Source organism: Podarcis filfolensis (genome assembly GCF_964270895.1).
Source record: "Podarcis filfolensis genome assembly, chromosome: 13".
NCBI classification, from domain to species: domain Eukaryota; kingdom Metazoa; phylum Chordata; class Lepidosauria; order Squamata; family Lacertidae; genus Podarcis; species Podarcis filfolensis.
In genome coordinates, this window is record NC_139615.1 from 36,662,924 (window position 1) to 36,676,035 (window position 13,112).

A 13,112-nucleotide genomic window follows, 5' to 3' on the forward strand; every position below is an offset into this window, starting at 1 on the left:
CCCGTCACGGGCATTCGAACCGCCAATCTTCTGATCAGCAAGTCCTAGGCTCTGTGCACCACCCGCATCCTATTAATACCTATTAGGTCCATAAATTACCATAGAGCATATATTCAACACAAAAAACAGCAGCAATTTGTTGTTGACAAAGGACAGCTGGACATATAAAGGGCCCCATTACCTTCAGTAGCTTAGGGCCTCATCAAACCAAAATCCAGCTCTGATTAGGATGCAACGCAGATGAATGTGTAAAGGTTTTCTGGGCTTAGCCGTGAATGTAATATGCAAAAGGCAGCGAGTGTGCAAAGGACAAGAAAGTTGAAAGGAGGAGCAAGAGAGATAAATCTGAGGTTCTTTGGAGATGCGTTTTGTTTTACGCACATTTGTGTGTTGCAGAGGTTGCTTTCCCTGTACACAGATTGGTTTCCTTTGTAGGCAGATTGGTTTCCTTTGATTAACAGAGTGCATTGCAAAATACAGATGAGAAATTAAAATTGATTCAAGTTAGCAGATTTTATTTTAACCAACCCCCTTTTTTCTTTCATCTCTTCTGTCAAAAGGGTAATTTTTGCTCTCTCCTTCGTCTCTCTTTAGATGAAGGATGTCTTCCTCTTCCTGTTCTTCCTTGCGGTGTGGCTAGTGGCCTACGGGGTCACCACCGAGGGGCTGCTGCTCCCCCACGACCGACGTCTCCCCTGGATCTTCCGCCGTGTCTTCTACCGTCCTTACTTGCAAATCTTCGGGCAGATCCCACTGGATGAGATTGACGGTGGGTGTCCTAGGGGGCTCTGGCTTCCATTCTAGACTGGCACCCACCCTTGCCAACTCCGAAGGGATAGGGAAGCAATAGAGGAAATGCAGGAGGGCGCAACCAAAATAATCAAGGAGTCGGAGAGCTTTCCCCTACGACTGCCGAGGCTTTTCAGATTCACTTTTCATTCCATGCTTTCTATCCAAGAGCTTTTCCCTTATTTGCCCCGCAGCTTTCTCCAAGAAAACTTGCTCTTTAAAGCTAAATCGGAACAGCAATTTGGGTCTCCCGCACCTTGTCATTTGTTCTGATTCAGCTGCAAAGAGTAGGCGTTTGCAGGGAAAGCGCAGGCTGCACAAAAAAAAGAGTGCTTGGACAATGAGCTTAAAGAGTGCTTGGACAATGAACCCCCCCCCCCGGCCCTCCCCACACTACGCCCCTGCTTTTAGGGGCTGCAGAGAGCTGTACTCTATAAGGAACTCCCACCTCGTTCTTCCCTTCCATCTCCAGCTGCCCTGATCAGAGCGTCAAACTGCACCTACGATCCCTTGGCCATCTTGATGGAAAACGCGGAGCCTTGCACCAACACCTATGCCAATTGGCTGGTGCTCATTCTCCTTGTGATCTTCCTGCTGGTAGCCAATATTCTGCTTCTCAACTTACTCATCGCTATGTTCAGGTACCTACCGCGGTCGCCGGCACCTGTCGTGAATCGGCGCATACCCTAGGCTCAGTGGTTTAACCCACAGGCAGACGAGGTTCAAAAGCGAATGCACGCAAATACGAAATATGCATAAGCATATTCCTAGGAGTTTATCTCAGTAAAGACCTTAAAGGTAAAGGGACCCCTGACCGTTAGGTCCAGTCGTGGCTGACTCTGGGGTTGCGGCGCTCATCTCGCTTTATTGGCCACGGGAGCCGGCATACAGCTTCCGGGTCATGTGGCCAGCATGACTAAGCCGCTTCTGGTAAACCAGAGCAGCGCCTGAAACGCCGTTTACCTTCCCGCCGGAGCGGTACCTATTTATCTACTTGCACTTTGACGTGCTTTTGAACTGCTAGGTTGGCAGGAGCAGGGACCAAGCAACGGGAGCTCACCCTGTTGCGGGGATTCGAACCGCTGACCTTCTGATCGGCAAGCCCTAGGCTCAGTGGTTTAACCCACAGCGCCACCAGCGACCTTACTTGGAAAATAAATACAACCCAGGTGGTTAAGAAAGCCCAACAGAGAAAGCCCATCTCCTCAGAATATTGTGGAAGAATGATGTCAATCAACATTTGATGATCTCCTTCTACCGGTCAACAATAGAAAGTGTCCTTTCATACTGCATCACGGTGTGGTATGCTGGTTTGACAGCATCTGATAGGAAGTGCCTACAGAGGGTGGTGAATACAGCACAAGATATTATGGGCAGTCCCATGAATCCGCTGGATGAAATAGCCTCAGGAGAGTGAGGAAAATTCTCAGGGATGATTCACACCCTGGCCGGCACTTTCTTGATCTCCTGCCATGAGACAGAAGATATAGAAGCATGATTAGTCGCACCAACAGGGTAAAGAACAGCTTCTATTCGTGGGCTGTTAGGCTGCTGAATGAAAAGATAGCAACAGGGCAACTGACTTTCGGGTTGGGTGGGTGTGCGTCAGTAAACGAGGGGAATTAAGACTAAGAGAGCTGAGTGGGGGGTGCTTGTGTAATCTCACTGTATACAAGTTGTACAAGTGACAATAAAGTATTTCAATAAGCGGCAGATATTGGGGAAATGCCTGTATACCAAGTCAGATTAGTGGTCCATCCAGTCCAACATTGCCTCCTCTATTGGATTTCAGGCAGGGGGAAGCTGAGGTTTGTCTGTTTGTGGCTTACAATTTCACCTATGATATTTCTATCCCTCCTGCACCCCGCCCCCCTCGATAACAGCTACACATTCTCCAAAGTGCAAGGCAACAGCGACATTTATTGGAAATCCCAGCGCTACAACCTGATCCTGGAGTATCACAGCCGCCCTGCCCTGGCTCCACCGTTCATCCTGATCAGCCACTTGCACCTCTTCTTCAAGCGACACGTCCGTAAAGTGCAGTCGGCAAAGGGAAAACACTTCTGTGAGTGCTGGGATGGGAGGCAGGGGAATGGGGAAGGTAGAAGGGACATTCTTGTCCAGAATCAAAGAGCGCACAGCTGCCCTTTCTCTTGTTCCCACTCTCACACCTTCTGGTGTGTGTTTTTTGCACTCCCACAGAAACTACGCCACGTTCATTCTGCTGGCTAAAAAGCCTCAGCTGCTTACGCCAAATATTATTATAATTATCAATATTATCAATATTATCAATATTATCAATATTATCAATATTATCAATATTATCAATATTATCAATATTATTATTAGCATACCGCCCTATACTCATAGATCTCAGGACAGTCCACAACATAAAATTACAATACCTTCGTTTTTGGACAGCTTGGTACTCGTATGTTTTGGCTCCCGAACTCCGCAAACCTAGAAGTAAGTGTTCCGGTTTGCAACCATTTTTCAGAAGCTGAACGTCCAATGAGGCTTCCAGTTGACTTCAGGAAGCTCCTGCAGCCAATCAGAAGCTGTGCCTTGGTTTTTGAACGGTTTCAGTTTTAATAATCACAGTGAGGGAACAAAGAACAGGTCTCCTAGAAATGGCAGTGCTCCCAATTAAGAGTTACTCACCCCCGCTCCGTCCCTATTAATCTACGTCACTCCTTCGTCTTGTAACCTGAGCTTGTACCCTCTGTACTTTCTGTTCTAACACTTTCTGAGCTCTCTGTGTCCTTGGACAAGGGGGTTGAATGCTGTCCAGAGACTGTGAATCTGTTAACTCTCTCTCTTCCAGTGTTTCTTCTCCTAGCTGTTCCCCATCCAGTATTTCCCAGCTTCTGCCTTCTGAACTATGCCCCTCTGCAAACCACTGTTCCAAATCTATACTGTCCTCCTCCTCCTCCTGGGAAGATTTAGGATCCAGAGCAGGGGGAGGGGGCGGCTCCCACCATTCTTCCTCCTCAGTGCAGCCCTCCTCAGCACGGGCCCTCCTGCATTTGAATCAGTAACTGGTTGCTGGATAACCGGACTCCCTTTGCACTCCACTGACTCTTGGGCTATGGGGTTGGGTTGCGGCACTCATCTCGCTTTCAGGCCGAGGGAGCCGGCATTTGTCTACAGACAGCCTTCCGGGTCATGTGGCCAGCATGACTAAACTGCACAGGACACCGTGACGGAAACCAGAACGCACGGGAACGCTGTTTACCTTCCCACTGCAGCAGTACCTATTTATCTACTTGTACTGGTGTGCTTTCGAACTGCTAGGTTGGCAGGAACTGTGATAGAGTAACAGGAGCTCAACCTGTTGAGGGGATTTGAACTGACAACCTTCCGATTGGCAAGCCCAGGAGGCTTAGTGGTTTAGACCACATCGCCACCCACGTCCCTTTACCTTTACCTTTACCTCCTTGGGCTATAGATCATTTATGAGTGTGAACAAGTATCAGTCGTCCCAATCCGCAGCTTTCTCACCCAGGTCTCCCCGCTTCTCCTCTTGTTTTCCAATTGTCTTTTGGGCAGTGCTGGATCTCTCCGTTACCCAAGACGAACGGCTGCTCACGTGGGAGTCGGTGCAGAAAGAAAACTACTTGGTTGCTCAGGCCCGGCAGAAACGCGATTGTGACACAGAGAGGCTCCGGCGAACCTCCCAAAAGTAAGGCTTGTGGGGAGTAGAGGCAAGGAAGAAATGTGGGAGGGAACTGAAGGGAAAGGGGCAGTAGGGTTGGGATGGAGGGGTAATGTACCAGGGAGTGCCATGAGTCTGCTTGGGAAGGAATTAGTTACACACAGCCCTATTTTTCTAGGAAAAGAGGTGCCATAACTCACCGCGAGCACCTCCCTCGTTCTCTTAGAACGACAATGGTGCCCACCTGAGATGTGCCGGAACTGAGTTCCAGTGTGTTCTTGCTCAGATAAAGCCCTGGTTACACATTCAGTTCGCCACAGTGTTCAAAGACTGTTCATAGAATCATAGGAATGTTGGAAGGGACCCTGGGGGTCATCTAGTCCATCCCCCCGCTATTTTTCTTCCACACTTATGTGTGGTTGAATCTGTCTGTTTTGGTTTCTCTTAGTTGCTCATTTTTCCAATCTAAAATTAGGTATGCATCGGTTTGCGGATATTTTTTTTAAAGTCTTCATGAAAATTCGTTAGTCCACATTTCTCCCAATACTTTTTTAATGCAATTTTTCCTAAGGTGTGTTTGCATGTTACTTTCACTGATACAGTGGTACCTCGGGTTAAGTACTTAATTCATTCTGGAGGTCTGTTCTTAACCTGAAACTGTTCTTAACCTGAAGCACCACTTTAGCTAATGGGGCCTCCTGCTGCTGTCGCATGATTTCTGTTCTCATCCTGAAGTAAAGTTCTTAACCTGAGGTACTATTTCTGGGTTAGCGGAGTCTGTAACCTGAAGCGTATGTAACCCGAGGTACCACTGTATAAGCATTTTAAGGCACGGTTCCCCACGGTGTGTACACACACACACACTACACATTTTTGTGCGTATTATTTGGTTGGAGAACTGCACTGCAAAATTCAGAGAAGGGCGGATTTTGAAAGATTTTAGTTCACAAATTGTTGTAGGAATCGTGAAGTGGCTAAGTTTGCATTTAAGATACGAAGCGAAACCAAATTTCTCCTCCAACCCTGTTCCTCAATACAGATAATGTCTTCCAGAATTGCAGCGGCACTATATATTCAAAGCACCTGACTTCCCCCAAGGAATCCTGAGAAATATAGTTTATTACAAGAGCTGGGCATTGTAGCTCTGTGAGGGAATAAACTACAGTTCCCAGGGTACTTGGGGAGAAGTCAGGGGTTTAAAATATATGTTAGTCAATTAAAATATCCTCGTTGCTAACCTTTGACATATTGGCACACATAGACCTGCTCCCACATCTGCTGAAAAAGAAGGTTCTAGTACAACTCCTGAGATATATTATTATTGTTGTTGTTATTATTATTATTATTATTTATTGTGTATTAAATTTATATACCACCCTTCATCCGAGGATCACAGGGCACTGTTCAGTATACAAACACAAAAATACACAACATAATAACAAATGAAACAATAACATCCCCACAAAAAAAAAACACGGGTTAAAAGGCCATAGCATGGCAGAGGTTTGATGTCCATCTGTCATGCATGATCTAGTTGAGATTCTTGTATTGGACTCCCAGACCTGAGAATATACTATGATGCTGCCTGTTTTAGTTGGATCAGAGACTGGATAAGGGGACAATCGGACCAAAAATTATTAAAAGAATGGGGATGTGCTAAAGAGTATATGAGAAAACATTGTTCTGGAGTAAGCATATCGGTATGTAACGCATGAAGCTTTGCAGGGTTAAAGAAAGAGAAAAATGGTGCAAAAAGTATAAAGCTAGAGGTAATCTACATTAGACATAACAATTTAGAAAGAGTAAAAATTTCGAGGTCTTAGAACAAAGGAAGGAAGTCAATATGTCTATATGTACGTAATGATTAGAATGATTATATGGTTTTATTTGTAGATGTGTGTTTTTGTTTCTTGTTTGTTTGTGTTTTTTCTCTTGTGTTTTGTTTTGGATTCAATATTTGTAATTTTTGTTGTAATTTTGCATTGAATTTTTTTTTTTAAAAAAAAGAGATTACTGCATTGCAGGGGGTTGGACTAGATGACCCACGGGACCCCTTCCCACTCTACAATTCCATGATTCTATGCTTGTTTTATTAACCAAAGGCCTGTGTGAAGAGGAATGTTTATGCCTGGTCCCTAAATATATGTAACGAAGGCACCAGGCAGGCCTCCTTGGGAAGAGCATTCCGCAGATGGGGAGCCCCCACAGAAAAGTCCCTGTTCTCATGTTGCCACCCTCAGGACCTTTTGCGATGGTGGGCACACAAAGAAGAGCCTCTGATGATGACCGCAGGGTCCAGAAGGAACTCAGAAAGAATTCTGCCTGTCTTCTGGAGGCAGGTTTTGAGGATAAACAATCTAAGTTTAATGTGGAGGTTGTTGAAGGCAAGAGTAAAATACTGTCTAAAATATATGATATACTACTCGAGTGGTATACAAAAGACGAGGAGGTGAAGGAGGCAATGACCAAATGGGTGATAGATTTCGGGTATAATATTGAATTTGAAAGATGGCTGGAATTATGGAATAAAAATATAAAGTTTACAGCGTGTACGGCACTGAGGGAAAACGTATGGAAAATGATATATAGGTGGTACCATACACCGGTGAAATTGGCCAAAATGTATAGATTAAAGAACAAAAGTTGTTGGAAATGTGGTGAGGCGGAGGGCGATCTCTATCATCTATGGTGGTCATGCAATAAAGTGAAAGGTTTTTGGGAACTAATATATAATGAGCTTAAAAAAATTCTTAAATATACATTTCCCAAAAGACCCGAAGCCTTCTTGTTAGGAATTCTGGGTAAAGAAATCAAAAAAGAAGATAAGATAATATTTCTCTATGCCACTACAGCCGCAAGAATTATGTTGGCTCAAAATTGGAAAACGGAAGTTATACCTAATATAAATGAATGGCAGCTTAAAATGGTAAATTATGCAGAGCTTGCCAGGATAACAGCAAGAATACGAGATCAAGATGAACAGGAATTTCATAAAAACTGGAATAAATATTGGAAATATATTGGAAATAATTTGTAGATGATATTAGCGGGGATGGAGTAACGCTAACAGCAGCTAATATATAAGTTTAAAAACAAAGTACATGATTATAGAATTTTTATTTGATACTTACCAAAAGGGTAGAGGGGAGTCCAAAGGTTTTTTGTTTGTTTGTTTAGGGAAGGGATATAATAAACTATGTAAATGAAAGATATGTACATATATTGTAAGATTTATTAGCATGTTTATTTGTGTACCTTACATTTATAAGAATCTGTTTATTTACAAAAATTTGAATAAAAATGTATTGAGGAAAAAAAAAAAGAATTCTGCCTGTCTTCTGGTGGAAGTGGGTTCCCATCAATAACTCCACTCCATACATTCCAAACATGCAACTTTGGGCATGGATATTGAAGAGTTTTCATTATGACTTTTTGGAGAGATGATCCAATGCACTTTGGGTATTCTTGTGCTGGCGAAGAGACCAGCACAGGAATTGGATCTAGGCAGTGGTCAGAGAAGGTGGGAGAGAGATGGTTAGAGAGGCTCTAGGCGGGCAGGCGAAAACACCCCTCTTGTAACTCCCTCCCTCCTCTAACCCTGCAGGGTGGATCAGGCTTTGAAGCAGCTTTCGGAGATCAAGGAATCGGAGCGGCGCCTAAGGACCCTCGAGACGCAGGTATGAAGAGTAGAGCTGAAAGGTTGGGAGGTGTCAGGCTTCAGGGAATTGGCTTCCTACCCCCGTGGCAGTAGATAAGCAGAAAAAGGGAAAGGGAGTCTTCTTAGCAGTTAGAAACTTTAATAATCACAGCAAGAGAACAAAGAACACATCTCCTAGAATGGCGGTGCTCCTAATTAAGGAATTCACCCCCTGCCGTCCCTATTAATCTATGTCACTCCTACATCTTGTACCCTCTGTGCTTTCTGTTCTGACACTTTCTGAGCTCTCCGTGACTTTGGAAACGGGTGTGTCTGTGTGTGTGAATGCTGTCCAGAGACTGTGACTCTGTTAACCCTCTCCCTTCCAGTGTTTCTTCTCCCAGCCGCTCCCCATCCAGTATTTCCCAGCTTCTGCATTGTGAACTATGCCCCTCTGCAAACCACTGTTCCAAATCCATACTGTCCCTCCTGCTCCTGGGAAGATTCAGGATCCGGAGCAGGAGCAGGGGGAGGGAGAGGCTCCCACCATTGTTCCTCCATGCAGCCCTCCTCAGCACAGTCCCTGACAGGAGGAAGGAAATGGGAAGCCACTGGGAGATGATGAGGTGCACAGACATTCCAAATGGGAGTAGCCAAAAGATGGGGAGTTGAGGCAAAGGGAGGGGGGAGATTGGGCGTGTCTGTATTTGTGTTGAGGGCCTAAGATGGCAGCTTTCCGACTTGTCCCACCCCCTGTGACATCATCTTCCTGCCATTTCTTCACTTGCTTCCACTAGATGGAGTACTGCACCAATGCTCTGTCGTGGATGGTGGATGTCTTGGCCCAGAGTGACATTGCGAAAGGGAGGCAGGCTCCTCCCACTCAGAAAAAGGGTAAGTTTGCAGTGATCCTGCCAGGACACTAAAGCCCGGTTCTATCTCTATAGGTGGGAGGGTGGCTGGGGGTGTAGAGGGAAAGTAATTTGGGCTTTAGTGCTGGATAACTCCCCCAAAGCTCTTGGTAGGCATTCTGTTCTCTCTCATACTTACATGGCCTGAACCGTTTCCTTTTTATTCCCCCTTCCCCATCTGGTTACCATCCTTAAAACAGATGTACCGTATTTTTCGCTCTATAAGGTGCACCAGACCACAAGCCGCACCTAGTTTTTGGAGGAGGAAAACAAGAAAAAAAATATTCTGAATCTCAGAAGCCAGAACAGCAAGAGGGATCGCTGCGCAGTGAAAGCAGCAATCCCTCTTGCTGTTCTGGCTTCTGGGATAGCTGCGCAGCCTGCACTCGCTCCATAAGACGCACACACATTTCCCCTTACTTTTTAGGAGGGAAAAAGTGAGTCTTATAGAGCAAAAAATACGGTATATGTTTTTCTATCCTGTGGGGGGAAATTCTCTGGGAAAGTTCTGCATATTTCAGTAAATTTTCAATGTGGTTTAGATTCAGTTGGGGAAAAGTAGACCTGTGCTTGGTGCCTATTGGCTAGGACTCGTGACATTACAAACACACCTCTCCAACAACTACCACTACCATCCCCCCAGCTGCCGTGGAGTTTTGCAGCTGGTTTAAAATGCTCTTAATACTTTTTGATGCAAGTGGAAGGATAACTACACATAGATGCATAGGAGCATCTTTCTCTCTCTCTCTTTCTTTTAAATATGGTTAGTCTTGGAGGGTTAAGACTTTCTGTGCCAAAGGCCAAAGCAGACACTTTGCCCAGCAGATGCAGAAAGCAACTGCTGCTTAAATATAAATTTGTATCCACACTGTGTACACTCAATCAGCAGCTTCTGTGCCCTGGAAGCACATCAACTATGTTCTAGTCAGACTATCGTATTGTTCTTCGGAAGTGAGCTCAGGGAAGAAGCCTAGTCCTGCTGTTTTGCAGCAAAATCCGGTTATGCACAGCACTGATTGCCTGGCGGCTGTGATGTCACAGTCCCTTCCATCCCTTACAACATTTTAGGACTTGTTTGTGCATTTAATTATTTTTTTAGATGCACCAAGGTGAACATGTCTGAGAAAGCAAAACAGAACAGCTTGCCGGACAGTGGCAAGACTTAATAATGGAATCAGTGTTTAAACCACTATCTGCCATTTGAAACTGAAGACAGCTGGGAGCTATTCTAACCCTGCAGCAGAAGAAGAAAAAACTGCAGCCACATCACAATTAGAAATTCACATGCTGCTTTCTTTCCTTGCAGCCTAAAATTCTCCATGGAACCTCCAAGAAGAATCAGCCCTTTTTCCTGAAGAGAGATGAATTGCTCTGAACACTTGCCACTCACAGAACTCTTGGCATATTTGCCTGGGGCCTGGGTGAAGTGGGCAGAGCCTTGGCTACCAGAGGCTTTGCCACAGATGATGGAGAAACTTGAAATTTCCCAGTGTCCCGGGCAGTCTACCTATCAACGTTTACAGTGAAACAGAAGATAGCCCAGAGCCAACACCCACTTTCACTTGAAAACATTGCTATAGACTATCTACACACCCGTAACCTCTCAGACATGCTAAGGTTATTGAATCGACAATTCTCGTTTCTGTTGAACCATTCAGGACTTCTTCCATTCAGCTTGAAGAACTTAACTAGGAGACTGTGGAGAGAGAGAGAGATGCTTCAGATTTCAAGTTCGTCATGAACTTGGCCTGTTTCAGTCTTTAATTTCTATTTCTGCAAATGGGGAAAAGAATGACCTACCTCTCAGGGTTGCCATGAGAATGAATGATACATGGACAGTAAAAAGAAACCTCTGCAAGATGGAAGTGCAATAGAATAGATTATAATTATATTTTACATGCAGGCCAGAACATCAATCAGCTGCTGACTCCTTTTGTTAGATTTTTTTAAAATGACATGCTCTTTATCCTTGTGTGTAATTAATAAGGGTGTGTAGGGCAATTGGATTGTTGTTTTCATTATTAAAAAATAAAATACTTGCATTATGCTTCTGGAAGACAAGCTCCCATTCAGAGAGAATGATTATGGCAATGTGTCCTTCAGATTACAGAAAAAGAATGTTTTCCTGTATGTTTTGATTTTTGAATGGTCTTCCTCCATGAACGAAAACTATTAAGAGAGCCAGATTCACCCCCATCAAAAATGCAGTTTTCATTGTCCAAGAATTACTACTTTTTCTAGTTCTGCTAGAGAAGTACTGTGCAGCAGTGTTAGATTGTTCTCAGGACTGCAGCAAATAACAGAAGGAAACTGCTGTGCTCTTTCATAAATTTTGATATTTTGTAATAGATTTAAGTGCATTTGATAAAAAAATAATAATAATGTTAATAAAACATGTTCTAGAAGCCTATGTTAGAACCTGAGTTCTTGACAATCATCATGGTAAACTTCCCCGAAGTCTAAAAAGAAATGGCTTTAGCTTTCCCGAACATGGGGCAAAATCAGTGAAAAGAGAGAAATAAAGTCTGATTCCACCGTCAGAATTCTCAGTTTGTGAACCGCACCCTCCTCTGCTGTTAGAGATTTCTGGTGTCTCTTTGCACCCTGTCATATGCTCTATTAATCTGTCGTTTTTCTTTTGTTAAAGAAAAATATGTCTGATCTACTGTAGGCAGCCTTAGGCGCCATATGCACTTCATGTTGGGTGCATGTTTACACGGTGTGCCCTAGAAACAAGATTCACTCACCCACTCAAGAAGATTTCACTTCCAGAAATGCTGGAGAGGGAATTAAATCCCAAGGTACAGTATTACAATATTAGCACATTGGAGACTGTGTACATAGCCATGCATTTTAAGCACATGACTCTCCTCCCTCTCCTCCAAACCATGACACGCTGGTAATCATATCACGCTGGGGAAATTATATGGAAATATATTTTGGAAATGACTTTTGGAGGGTCCATGAACCTGAAAGGGAACTTTACCCTATGGCTGTCCCCGCCATTAGGCAGAGTGAAGCAGCAGCCCCAAAGCTGTGTCCCCGAAGCCCCTTGCCGACTTACATTCTCCTGTGCTCATACCAGGGTAATGATGACTGGTTGTTGCTGTGCTGTCTTGCCTTGTTGCATCGGCTCTCAGTACGTTTCCAAGCACAATTCAAAGTGTTGGTGCTGACCTTTAAAGCCCTAGACAGCCTCGGCCCAGTATACCTGAAGGAGCGTCTCCACCCCCATCGTTCAGCCCAGACACTGAGGTCCAGCTCTGAGGGCCTTCTGGCGGTTCTCACCCTGTGAGAAGTGAGGTTACAGGGAACCAGGCAGAGGGCCTTCTCGGTAGTGGCACCTGCCCTGTGGAACACCCTCCCATCAGATGTCAAGGAAATAATCAACTCTCTGACTTTTGGAAGACATCTGAAGGCAGCCCTGTTTAGGGAATTTTTTAATGTTCGATGTTTTATTGTGTTTTTAATATTCTATTGGGAGCCTCCCAGAGTGGCTGGGGAAACCCAGCCAGATGGGCAGGGTATAAATAATAATAATTAATTATTATTATTATTATTATTATTATTATTATTACTACTACTACTACTACTACTACTATTCTCCCAACACATCACCGACAGCAATGCCATTAGGGTCAGGCCAGCCCACGGACTCCAGCAGCCATCTTGCACACAAACACACATGTTGCTCTGCTCATGGGATGCTTGCCAGCCACTGCCGTACTATTAAAGCATTTCCTTGAGTGAAGTAGGTGTCAGGCAAAGCAGCAGGTGAGCATGACATCAAGGTGTTGGGAGGATGGAGCTGTGTAGGTTATGTGGCTTGATGGAGTCGGCTGTCCTGCCAAAGTGTGAATGTCAAATGCAGATAGCCCAGCTGGCTTCTGCATGTGACACGGAGGAAGGGCACCTTTTTGCCTTGGGTAGCAAAAAAAAAAAAAAAAAAAAGCGGGGGGGGGGGGGAGGGAGGCCTGGTTCTGCTTTGCTCTGTGCTTTTGCAGCATCTTCGTTGGCTCCATACAGAATAACTTCTTTTCTTGTTTCCCAGGGGGTGCTTTCTTGGTCTCATAATATTGTTGTTATTTAGTTGTGTCCGACTCTTCGTGACCCCATGGAC

The 13,112-nt window shown here is 44.6% G+C and overlaps 1 protein-coding gene across 1 annotated transcript in view; it reads left to right on the plus strand.

Moving 5' to 3' along the window:
- The window catches only part of TRPM4 (transient receptor potential cation channel subfamily M member 4), a 45,328-nt gene extending 33,926 nt beyond the window's left edge, over positions 1-11,402 (plus strand). The window contains exons 19-25 of the mRNA XM_083582481.1: positions 595-769; positions 1,262-1,430; positions 2,673-2,854; positions 4,339-4,471; positions 8,049-8,121; positions 8,879-8,975; positions 10,299-11,402. Coding sequence (XP_083438607.1) covers positions 595-769; positions 1,262-1,430; positions 2,673-2,854; positions 4,339-4,471; positions 8,049-8,121; positions 8,879-8,975; positions 10,299-10,303 — 834 coding nt within the window. The 3' untranslated portion in view covers positions 10,304-11,402. The remainder of the gene's footprint in view (positions 1-594; positions 770-1,261; positions 1,431-2,672; positions 2,855-4,338; positions 4,472-8,048; positions 8,122-8,878; positions 8,976-10,298) is intronic.
- The last annotated feature ends 1,710 nt before the right edge of the window (positions 11,403-13,112 follow it).